Raw genomic sequence first — 12500 nt, 5'->3', positions numbered from 1 at the left:
GTCATTAAAACAGTGTGGTGCTACCATAAAGACAGACATTGACCAAAGGAATAGAACGGAGTGCAGAAATAAACCCAAATATCCATCGCCAGTTGATTTCTGACAAGGGTACCGAGACCTTTCAATGGGGAAAGAATGGTCTCTTCAACAAATGGTGCTGGGACAACTAGATAACCACATGCAAAAGAATGAAGTTGGACTCCTGCCTCATTCTATATAAAAAAATTAACCAGGGGCGCCTGGGTGGCTCAGTCGGTTAAGCCACCGACTTCGGCTCAGGTCACGATCTCGCGGTCCGTGAGTTCAAGCCCCGCGTCGGGCTCTGTGCTGACAGCTCAGAGCCTGGAGCCTGCTTCGGATTCTGTGTCTCCCTCTCTCTCTGCCCCTTACCCGTTCATGCTGTGTCTCTCTCTGTCTCAAAAATAAATAAAAACGTTAAAAAAAAAATTAAAATAAATAAATAAATAAATAAACGTTAAAAAAAAATTAAAAAAAAAAATTTAACCAAAAAGGAATCCATAATTTATATATAAGGACTACTAGAAAACTATCAGAAGACAGCACAGGGGTAAATCTTTATGACCATGGATTTGATACCAAAAGCATGAGCGAAAAACAAAACAATAAACTTAAGTCATAAAAATTAAAATAAAATAAAAGGACATTATCAAGAAAGCAAGACAACTTACAGAATGGGAGAAAATATCTACATATCGTATATCTGATAAGAGTGTTGTATTCAGAATATATAAAGAACCCTTATAACTCAACAACAAAAAGACAAACAGCTTGATTAAAAACTGAGCAAAAGACCTAGATATCTATATAAAGACCAGCAAGCCCATTAAAAGACACTGAACATAATTAGCCACTCAGGAATATAAATCGAAACCACAATAAGATGACCTTTTATGGACACTAGGATGACTGTAATTTAAAAATGGAAAATAGGGGCGCCTGGGTGGCTCAGTCGGTTAAGCGTCCGACTTCGGCTCAGGTCACGATCTCACGGTCTGAGTTCAAGCCCCGCGTCGGGCTCTGGGCTGACTGCTCAGAGCCTGGAGCCTGTTTCAGATTCTGTGTCTCCCTCTCTCTCTGACCCTCCCCCGTTCATGCTCTGGCTCTCTCTGCCTCAAAAATAAATAAACGTTAAAATAAAATAAAATAAAATAAAATAAAATAAAATAAAAATAGAAAATAGGGGCACCTGGGTGACTCAGTTGGATAAGCCTCTGATTCTTGATTTAGGCTCAGGTCATGATCTTGGTTTGTGGGCTCGAGCCCTGCATCAGTCTCCTCAATGACAGCATGGAGCCTGTTTGGGATTTTCTCTCTCCCTCTCTCTCTGCCCCTCCCTTGCTCTCTCTCTCCAAAAGAGGGAAAAAAAAAAAAAAAAAAAGGAAAATAAAATGTGTTGCCAAAGACGCAAAGAAATAGGAACACTTGTTTATTGCTGGTGGCAATGTAAAATATTGCAGATGTGAAAAAGTTTAGCAATACTTCAAGAATTTAAACATAGAATTACCATATAATGCTGCAATTCTACTCCTAGGTATATACTCAAAAGAAATGAAAACATATGTCTACACAGACACTTGTACATAAATGTTTGTATCAACATTATTCATAATAGCCAAAAGGTGGAAACAATCTAAATGTTCATAATAGATGAATGGATAAACAAAGTGCGCATGTACATGCATATACATACAATGGGATACAGTCAGACATAAAAAAGAATGAAGTACTGATACATGCTACAACATGGACACACCCTGAATATATTATGCTAAGTGAAAGTCAGTGAACTCTCCAGAAAAGGCAAACACATAGAGAAAACTGTTACCAGAAAATGAGGGGAGGAACAAAGAGGAATTAATGGGAATTAATGATTATTTAATGGCTATGAGGTGTTCCAAGTTAATAAAGTTTTGAAACTAAAAGGGTTGCATACATTGTAAATGCACTTAATGCCACTGAATTGTACACTAAATGGTTAACTGTTATGTGAATTTCACCACAATATTTTTAAAAAAGCATCATTGTGAAAAAGAATGGAGGTGTGTGGGAAGGATGAAACTAGTCTGCCTCCGAAGAGCCCAAATGTTCTCAATGCAATTAACAGTTGAATTGAGAATAACTTATACCAAGTGCTAATGTGGTATGCAGAATAATGGCCCTCCAACGATGTCTATGTTGTAATCCCTGGGACATGTGAATATGTTAAATTATACAGCAAAGGAGAATTAAGATAGTGAATGAGTTGACCTTAAAATAGGGAGTTATTTTGAGAAGACATGACCGCTTCTTGAAGTTCACAGATTAAGAGGAATTGTGTTTTGGAGTGGATTATACAGATTCTCACCCATACCTGATTTCGATAATGAGATTCAGAACATTTGAGATGATGAAATTTAGATGAGATTTTTGAATGCTGAGTTGATGCTGTAGTGGGGTTGATTCTTTTGGGGATGTTGGAATAGGATGAATATATTTTACATGTAAGATATGAATCTTGGGTCAGAGTAAAGACTGATAGGCAGAATAACTGCTTCCAAAGTTAATACATCCTAATCTTTGGAATTTGTGGACATGTTACCTAACAGGGCAAAAGATTAAATGGGATAAGGTTGCTAATTAGCTGACCTTAACATAAAGTGATTATCCTGGATAATACAGCTATGAGTACACAGAACAAAGACAAAAATTTTTTATCTAAAGGAAACTAGGAAAAGACACAGAAGAGGTAACATCTGGGCTTGATTAAAGAGGAGTAGCAGAAGGAAGCCAGGAAAAAGAAACGGTGTATAAGGCCATTGTAGCTCAAGAGCACAGCATGTAGATATGCATGCAAAAAAAAAAAAAAAAAAAAAAATGAATGTATAGTGTAGATTAAGGAAGTTTTTCTACTGATTCCTAAGAGTTTTAATCAAAGATTAATGCTGAATTCTGTCTGATGTTTTTTGTTTTGGCATCTGTTAAGACTATCATATGATCTTTCCCCTTATATGGAAAATTACACTGATTTTTTTTTTTTTAATGTTAAACCAACCTTACATACCTAAAATAAATCCAACTTGGTCTTGACGAATTAATACATGGAAAAATCACACTGATTTTTTTTTTTTAATGTTAAACCAACCTTGAATACCTAAAATAAACCAAACGGTGAAGATAAATGATCATTTTTACATTATTATATGTTGGGTTGCTAATATTTTATTTAAGATTTTTACATTCGGCTTTATAAATGAGATTAGGCTATAACTTTCCTTGTTTGTGTCATCCTTATTAAATTTTGACATCTAGATTATGGTGGTCTCATAAAATAATCTGGAAGTATTTCTGACTTAACTATTCTTTAAAAAAAAAGTTTTAAAAGGAGTGGCACTATTTCTTCCTTAAATGGATGTTACAATTCATAAATGAAGTCATCTGTACCTGGAGTTTACAATTCATAAATGAAGTCATCTGTACCTTTTTAATTACAGATTCAATTTCTTTAATAGTTATAGAACTATTTAGACTTTTGTTTCTTCCAATGTCAACTTTGTTAAGTTAGATTTTTCTAGAAATTAACCCATTTCACAAAAAATTTCAAACTTAAGCTATTTATTTATTTTTTTAATGTTTATTTATTTATTTTGAGAGAGAGCAAGCATGAGTGAGGGAGGGGCAGAGGAAGAGGGAGAGAGAGAATCCCAAGCAGGCTCTGCACTGTCAGGGCAGAGCCAGAATCTCCATCTCAGGAACCATGAGATCATGACCTGAGCTGAAATCAAGGGTCAGATGTTTAACCAACTGAGCCATGCAGGGACCCCTTAAGCCATTTATAATATGTATTTTGTTTTCCTTTAAATATCTGTAGACTCTATAGTAATATTCCTTTTTTTCATTCCTGATAATGGTTGTCTTCTCTCTCAATTTTATTAGTTTAGCTTTTGGGGGGAAAAAAACACATTTTTTTTTGGATTGGTTGATACTCTGTATTGTATATATTTCCTGTATTGTTAATTTCTGCTCTTATCTTTTCCCTTTTCTTTGGTTAAGTCTATTGCTCATCTTCTAACTTACTGAAATGGATGCTTAATTTATAAAGTTTGAGTTTTTCTGCTTTTCATATGTAAGTACATGAAGGTATTAATGTCCCCCAGATACTGTGTCAGATTTATCTCACAAATTTGGCCACACAGCACTTTCACTATCACTCATCCAAAAATATTTTTCTCATTTCCATTGAAAATTTTTTCAATACCTTTTTTGTTACTGATTTCTAGTTTCATTCCACTGTGATCAGAGGTCATATTCTATGATTCTAATCCTTTAAGTTTCACCCAGGAGTTCTACCAAACATTTAAGGAAGAAACAATGCCCAGTCTTATACAAACTCTTTCAATCTTTTGAAATTTGTTGAAACTTAACTTTATGACCTAACATGGTAAATTCCTATAAAAGTCCGTGCTTAAAAAAGAAGACAACATATTCTGCAGATGTTAGGAGATATTCTGCAAGTGTCAAATTTGTCAATCTCACTGAAATTTTCTATACCTACACTGTTTTTTGTTTTGTTTTTTTAATTTTATCTATATGTTCGGGGCACCTGGGTGGCTTAGTCGGTTAAGCATCCAACTTCAGCTCAGGTCATGATCTCACGGTTTGGGAGTTCGAGCCCTGCGCAGGGCTCTGTGCTGACAGCTCAGAGCTTGCAGCCTGCTTCGGATTTTGTGTCCCCTTCTCTCTCTGCCCCTCCCCAACTCGCATTCTGTCTCTCTCTCAAAAATAAATAAACATTAAAATTTTATCTGTATGTTCAATTACTATGACATGTTGTATGCTGAAATCTATTATGATTTGTGGATCTGTTTATATCTCCTGAAAGTACAATTTTTTATTTATCTTGAGGTCATATTATTACATGCATGCAAATTTAGAATTACTGTATGTTCCTGGTGATTTGAACTTTATTTATAGTTCTGAAATAACCACTATTTCTTCGTATTTTTTTTTTGCCTTAAAATTTTACTGAGTCTCATACAACATTTACCTGGAATATTTTTGTCTTAACTTATAGTCCCAATATCTTTTTTCCATCCTTTGGCTACTTTTAAGAACTTTTCCTCTTTGCCTTGCTTTTTCTGAAATTTCATTATGATGTTCCTAGGTGAGTATTTCTTTTTATTCATCCTACTTGGAATTCTTTGGCCTCTATAAATCTATAGATTGATTTTGTTAATCTGTTTTAAAATATTCTCAATTATCTAATCTTCAAATATAGCTTCTGCTCCATTCAAGATGGTTTTTCTATGGTCAGGTGACTTGTCTAGTAAACAAAAACTGAGCAATCCAATAAAAAGAAAAAAAAAAATGGGTCAGGGATGAGGCAGGATAAATCAACAGTACAAATAAAGACCAGATTTAAGCCCTAATAAATAACAGATGAAATGAAAATAGATTAAAATGCTCCAATGAAAGATTTTTCGGGCATGATTTTTAAAAAAATCAATTAAATATTTATCAAAGCCAATAAAATGTAAACTACCAAAGGTGAACTTTAATGTACACTGTAAACTCTGGGTGACAATGATGTGTCAATGCAGGTTCATCAACTGTAACAAATGTCCCACTCTAGTGGAGGGTACTGATAGTGGGGAAGGTTATATGTGGGGACAAGGAATAGATGAGAACTCTTCTACTGTCTGCTCAATTTTGCTGTACACTAAAACTGTTCTAAAAATAAATCTTATTAAGAAAAGTTATAGAAGACAAGTAATCCATTAAATAACTTTATGCTACATAAAATATAATCTTGAGCTAAAATTAAAGCTTTCATGAGAAAACACAGTAACCTCTAAAACTTCGTTAATATTAAATGTAAGGTAAAATATTACTGTTTACTTTGCAATCATCCTCTGTGAAACATGAAATGCATAAATAAAATCAGGATATTGAAAATATATTTAACATAAGCCCAAATCTTAATTAAAATTAATTACAAAGGTCATTAATTAGTCCAAGGGTCATTTACACATCCATAGATAATACTATCTTATGCAAACTACTCTGAATAATAAAAGTCTTTGTGACTAAAATTAGAAACTACTACCTAAAACACCTGACTGAATCTTGCTGGAAGATAAAAATCCGTAAAGAGCCAGGAACCATGCAAGTACTTTACATTTACATGTATTACCTCATATCATCTTCTCAACACTATGATGTAGGTACTTTTAAAAGTGAAGAAATGTAGGCTCAAAAAATGTAGCTTACAAAAAATAACCACATCTGACCATCTACAGAAGTTAAAGTCCTAACCCACTACATAGTAGGTAACTTCTTTTTCTAGATTAACTTCTTGACAGAAAAATAATTAGGAGCACCTGGGTGGTTCAGTCAATTGACCATCCGACTTCATCTCAGGTCATGATCTCAGAGATTGTGAGTTTGAGCCCCGCACTGTCAGCACAGAGCCTGGAGCCTACTTCAGGTTCTCTGTCTCTCTCTGGCCCTCCCCTGCTCACACTAGGTCTCTCTCCAAAATAAATAAACGTTAAAAAAATTTTAAAAAGAAAAATAATGAAAGATTCAAAGTCTCTATGCTAATTATACTAGATGTTTTACAAACACACTAGATGTTCTAGTTACCACAAAACAGTGATTTAAAAGGAATTTTTAGAAGACAGTTGCAAAGACTTGGGCAGCTGGGTGACTGAGTCGGTTGAGCGTCTGACTCTTGATTTTGGCTCAGGTGATTATCTCACGGTTGTCAGATCGAGTCACAAGTCGGGCTCCACACTGACAGTGCAGAGCCTGCTTGGGATTCTCTCTCTTCCCCCCCGCCCCCTCAAAAAAAAAAAAAAAAAACCAAAAAAAAGGGCAGTTGCAGAGTATAGCCACTAAAATCAAAGTATAATAATACATGAATCAATGTCCTTCTACAGCTTCTTTTCCCCATTTAAAGCTGCATTTGTATAAACATGCAATAAAACTACTAGGAGTATCACTTCATTTGCCATTCCAAGAACACAGAGCAGTATAACTTCAGGGTTAGTTCTCAGTCAACATATACAATAAAGTGTGGTGGAAATGAGGTAAGTCTATGATTATTAAACTATAGTTAGGGCTATCAGCACCTTGGAAGACAAGTAGTAAGCAAAACACCTGTAACAAACCAGAAAAATGGTCTACTGAGGAGAAAATGAAATTCAACCCAATGCTTATGTACTGGAATTTAGCATTTACTGACCACTTTCCATATGCCAGGAAACTGTGCTACATATTGGGAATATAGAGCTAAAAAGGTGAGATAAATGCTACAGTATATACACATACACATATAAAAGGCTATGGGCACCTAATCTGAGGGGAGAGACAATGGGAAGAAAAAACGTCAGAGGTGGCTTCCTATTGAAAGTGGTATGTGAGCCAAGCCTTAAAGGATGGATAGGAAATGAGACAGGTGAAGAAAGGGAAAGAACAAGATGTACGAAGGCACAGAAACAAGAAAGCTCAACCCATTTAGAGAACTAAAAGAGTTTAAGATGCAGAAGGCAGATATTGGGAGTGAAGTGAAAGAGAAAAATGAGAAAAATAAGAAGGCCTACAAAGAGTCCTTCATGAGGGTGAATTTTATCTTAAAGGCCAGTGAAGGAGGTTAAAGGTGAAACTGACATGAAGAGAATCAATTTTAACAGTAATCTAGGTTAAAAAAAAAAAGAGATGAGGTTCAATATTAAGATAGTGGCAATGATGGACAAATACAAGACGCTATAGAAACAGACACAGAGAATGAGGCAAAGGGAAACATCTACAATATTTCTAGTGTCATTAACTGAGTGAATGGTGATGCTGTGACTGAAGAGACAGAGGGCACTATCACTTTACCTTACAGTGATCATTAACTCCTATTCTTCAGGGATCAAGGAAAAGCTTTTAGGAGGAAATACCTAGCATGGGATTTAAACAATGAACAGAAATTAAAAGAATGGTTTGGAGTCTGAAAGTTGGCAGTGAAGGGTAGGCAACAGTTAACAACAAAAGATGAGGCTAGAGTGGTCAGAAGATGCCAGATCAAGGTGCTCTGTGGCACAAAAACAGACATTCAGATCAATGAAACAGAATAGAGAACCCAGAAATGGACCCACAAAATTATGGCCAACTAATCTTCAACAAAGCAGGAGAGAATATCCAATGGAAAAGTGCCCTGAAGAAGTCATCTTAGGGCGGTGACGCATCCATCTTAGCCCGCTGGCTCGGGTGGTTAAGCATCCAACTCTCGATTTTGGCTCAGGTCATGCTCTCACAGTTTGTGGGATGGAGCCCCACATCAGGCTCCGTGCTGACAGTGTGGGGCCTGCCTGGGATTCTCTCCCTCTGCCCCTCCCCTGTTTATGCTCTCTCTTTCTCAAAATAAAGAAGTAAACTTTAAAAAATTTTTTTTAAATAGTCATCTTGGGACTTTTGGATTTTATCATTCAAGTAACAGAAATCTATGTTAGGGTGATAAGGAAGAGAACAAAAGGATCGTATTTTGCAAAAATGATTCTGATTGCAAAATGAAAATGAATTGGATTGCTGGACCAATGCTGAAAGGAGAGGTAGGGGTAAAAAATAACCCAAGTAAGAGATGACTAACCTGAGTTAGAATGGTGTCAGTGGGGACTTGCATAGGTGGATATAACTGAGATCTGGAAGGACTAGTGTCTTACAGGAGTGGGGTTAAAGCTAACACATACTGTATTCTATATAACCACTTTTCTACCCACTACCTTTTATCAAGCAACAAATTTACTGATTTACAAAAAGTTAACCGTTTGCTAAATTTAAAAAAATATCAATAGCTGAACGTTTCAATTCCAATTTACAAAAGCCCTCTGCTGCCCCCCAATCAGGAAAGGCTTGAAGATGGAGGTAGATTTTGAGATGGAATTTGAAAAATTATCACCTATTTTTGATGAAAAATAATAAAGAAAAATAAATGGAATCTTGATCTATAATATTAAGGATGATAATCAAAATTTGGCATGTGAAACTTAGAGAATGGTAATACAATTTACTAACAGAACACAGGAAAAGGCAAGGGGTGTGTATGTGGATGTGTGTGTGTAGACAGAAAGAGACGGACTAGAATGGGAATAACAATAAATGTTTTGTGTTTTTAGTAAATATGGTTTTGAAAAGGCTGCATTAGAGGTTCCTGTGAAGCACTGAAGTACCAATATCAATTATGCAAGGATATGACATTCAAAACTGAGATACAAATATTTAATACTCAAGAGAAAAGTGTACTGGAGATCAAATCTTGGATGTCAGTAGCATGTATGTGGTAACTGAAATTCTAAGAGTAGCTAGTTTTCAAGAATATGTAGGGGAGGAAGTAAGATGGCCAAGACAGATCCTTAAAACACCTACATTTTACAAACTGGTAGAGTAAATAATGTCCACAGAAGAGACTGAGAAGATGAGCCAGAAGAGTTAAAATGAAAATTAGGATAACAAGGTATTTCAAAAGAAATAGGCAAGAAAGAGAACTGGGAAAAAATAAGAAGTCAACAATATTCAATATTGCCAAGTTAAAGACGCAAATGTCTAGGACACTGAGCATCAAAAAGATAATGTTTAAAAGGCAATTTCACTTAAGAAAGGACAAAAGAGAAGTTGAGGCAGAAGAGACTGGCCCAAGTAAGTCTTTTGGGAAACCTGGTTAATAAAGATGACAGAATATGGAGACTAGGGTAGAGATATATAATGGCAGCAGAGTTTTTTGTTTCATTTTGTTTTCTAAAAGGAAGGAATCAGTAAAGAACAAAGTCAACGATGTAAGATAAAGGAGTATCAGATAGAAGAGGTCCCTCATGTAGCCAGGGATGGGAATCAAAGCATAAGTGAAACACGACCTTCCAACACAGGAGAGAAAGAATACATCCACATAAAAATATCAAACGGGGATGGGTGTGTTTTAAGCTTAACTCATAAACTTAAGTTCCTGCAGAAGAGAAAAATTATAGAAATTTGGATGTATCTTTAAATCAACATTTAAAATGGTCTTCTCTGTGGGATTGGATCATGGTCTATATTGTTTTATTATGTTCTTTCATATTTTCCCAATTTTCTATCATAAGCATTTAATGATTTAAAAATGTCTTTGTCCCTTGAACTATGAATTCATCATTAATGCAGAAAATTTAGAAAATAAGTAAAAGCAGGAAGGGAATAAACAATACCTACAACTTACCAACGTATTGCTTTCACAGGTTAAAAAAAATACGTCAGTTATATTACTTAACATTTTCTCAGAAAAAGGAACATTAATGGAAACACTGAACTGAAATAATCAAAACTGATAACTGACTCTATCATTCAGACATGAAGAAAGAGTGGATTCCAGTTTCCTCTTAGCTACCTAAATCTCTACTTTAAAAGAGGATTAATAAATCTCCACTTACAAAGGCAGAATTCAGATATCTGGAGATTATTAATTTAGTCATAAATTTCAATACTGCCATCATTCCTGGCCATAACTACTTTTAGTATTTAAGTATTAGTTTAACTACAAATAACATCTATCACAAACATTCATGCTCATTGGCAACAATTAAAAAAAAAAGAAAAGTTAAAATGGAGGCTTACAGTTGTGGTAAATTTGGTCTAACAAAGGGATCATTCTCTGCTCCATTGACTGCTTTGTTTTTCCTCTGTTTTGGTTCAGAATTGGTAGAGGGTGCCTGAGAATTATTAGCTGTGGGAGGTTTGCGCTTGGCTAGAAGTTTCCTTTGCCTTTCAATATCTTCCCTTTGCTGATTCACCCATTCTTGTTGCCTGTATAAAAATAAATGTAAAAAACCGTATTTACTTTTTGTTTACTCTTCACAGTTAAAAGATGAAAATACATTAATAAACATGAAAAAATCATTTAACAAATCATATAACATAAACATAAATTATGGTTCCACCTTTCTGAACTAACTTGTACTCACTTTCTAGGTCTAATTTGAAGCATTCATTTCTAAATTCCCTAAATCCCTTGAACTAGGGAAAGCTGTGTTGCCATATATAATCTCATGGTAGCTTGTAGATCTCCGCTTCCTTCTTTCTAATAAGCATCAATCCTACAGACATTTGATTAGAATGTCTCTAGTTAGACTACATTACTCCATGAGAACAGAGACTGCATCTATTTTCTACCCTATTGTATCTCTGGTGCGACCACAATAATCAGCACATACTAGGTATTCAGTAAATATTTGCTGAATGACATAAATGGGCTATTAAAAAAAGAACAGAGGTAAGCACGGAGTATATTTTAAACATGCATCTGATCACTTACTGTTTGTAGAAAAACTTACAAAAGACAAATATGAATTTTTTAAATGTGTAATATTTATTTTCTATAATTTATTTATTTTTTTTATAATTTACATCTAAGTTAGTTAGCACACGGTGCAACAATGATATCAGGAGTAGATTCCTTAATGCCCCTTATCCATTTAGCCCATCCCCCCCCAACCCCTCCAGCAACCCTGTTTGTTCTCTATATTTAAGAGTCTCTTATGTTTTGTCCCCCTCCCTGTTTTTATATTATTTTTGCTTCCCTTCCCTTATATTCATCTGTTTTGTATCTTAAAGTCCTCATATGAATGAAACCATATACTTGTCTTTTCTGACTAATGTCGCACAATACCCTCTAGTTCCATTCACCTAGTTGCAAATGGCAAGATTTCATTCTTTTTGATTGCCATCATCCGTTGATGGACATTTGGGCTCTTTCCATACTTTGGCTATTGTCAATAGCACTGCTATAAACACTGGGGTACACGTGTCCCTTCGAAACAGCACACCTGCATCCCCTGGATAAACACCTAGTTGTGCAATTGCTGGGTCGTAGGGTGGTTCTATTTTTAATTTCTTGAGGAACCTCCATACTGTTTTCCAGAGTGGCTGCACCAGTTTGCATTCCCACAAATATTAATTTAATAAAGTGTTATTTTCTAAATTTATCTCTGTTAAGAAGATTTGGGGAATGTGCAAGTGCTATCTTGAAACAAAAATTGATCTGAATATGAGAAATTTAAGAAGAGGGGAGTCTGGGTGGCTCAGTCAACTAAGCATCTGACTATCTGATGCTTGATTTCTGCTCAGGTCACGATCCCAGGGTTGTGGGATGAAGCCCTGTGTCGGGCTCTGCGCTGAGCATGGCACCTGCTTGAGAGTCTCTCTCTCCCTCTCCCCACATGCACACCCACGACTGCTCTCTCTTTCTCTCTGTCCCCCCCACCCCGACACACACAGTTTAAGACATTTATGAAGAAAGAGGAAATTTTCACTACCTGAAGGAAACAAAAATTAGCATGGCTTTAAAGAATGAGCAATTAATGAAAGTAAATAAATATTACTGTTTCCCATTCAAGAATCTAAAGCTTACTAATTGTAAAAAACTACTAAATATCATGTCTACTATAAAAATACATGTTAGAGATTTCAGCAATCTGACCAGAGCAAGAGTA

General features: G+C 35.4%; 1 protein-coding gene across 4 annotated transcripts in view; it reads right to left on the bottom strand.

Moving 5' to 3' along the window:
- Positions 1–12500, bottom strand: part of TLK1 (tousled like kinase 1) — a 193101-nt gene that overhangs the window by 37256 nt on the left and 143345 nt on the right. For all 4 annotated transcript variants that reach the window (XM_058714302.1, XM_058714288.1, XM_058714299.1 and 1 more), the window contains exon 11: positions 10627–10815. In XM_058714302.1, coding sequence (XP_058570285.1) covers positions 10627–10815 — 189 coding nt within the window. The remainder of the gene's footprint in view (positions 1–10626; positions 10816–12500) is intronic.

This window comes from Neofelis nebulosa, chromosome 2 (genome assembly GCF_028018385.1).
Source record: "Neofelis nebulosa isolate mNeoNeb1 chromosome 2, mNeoNeb1.pri, whole genome shotgun sequence".
Classification (NCBI taxonomy): Eukaryota; Metazoa; Chordata; class Mammalia; order Carnivora; family Felidae; genus Neofelis; species Neofelis nebulosa.
Note: the sequence above shows the minus strand (reverse complement) of the source record. Positions and strands in the feature narration are given on the sequence as shown.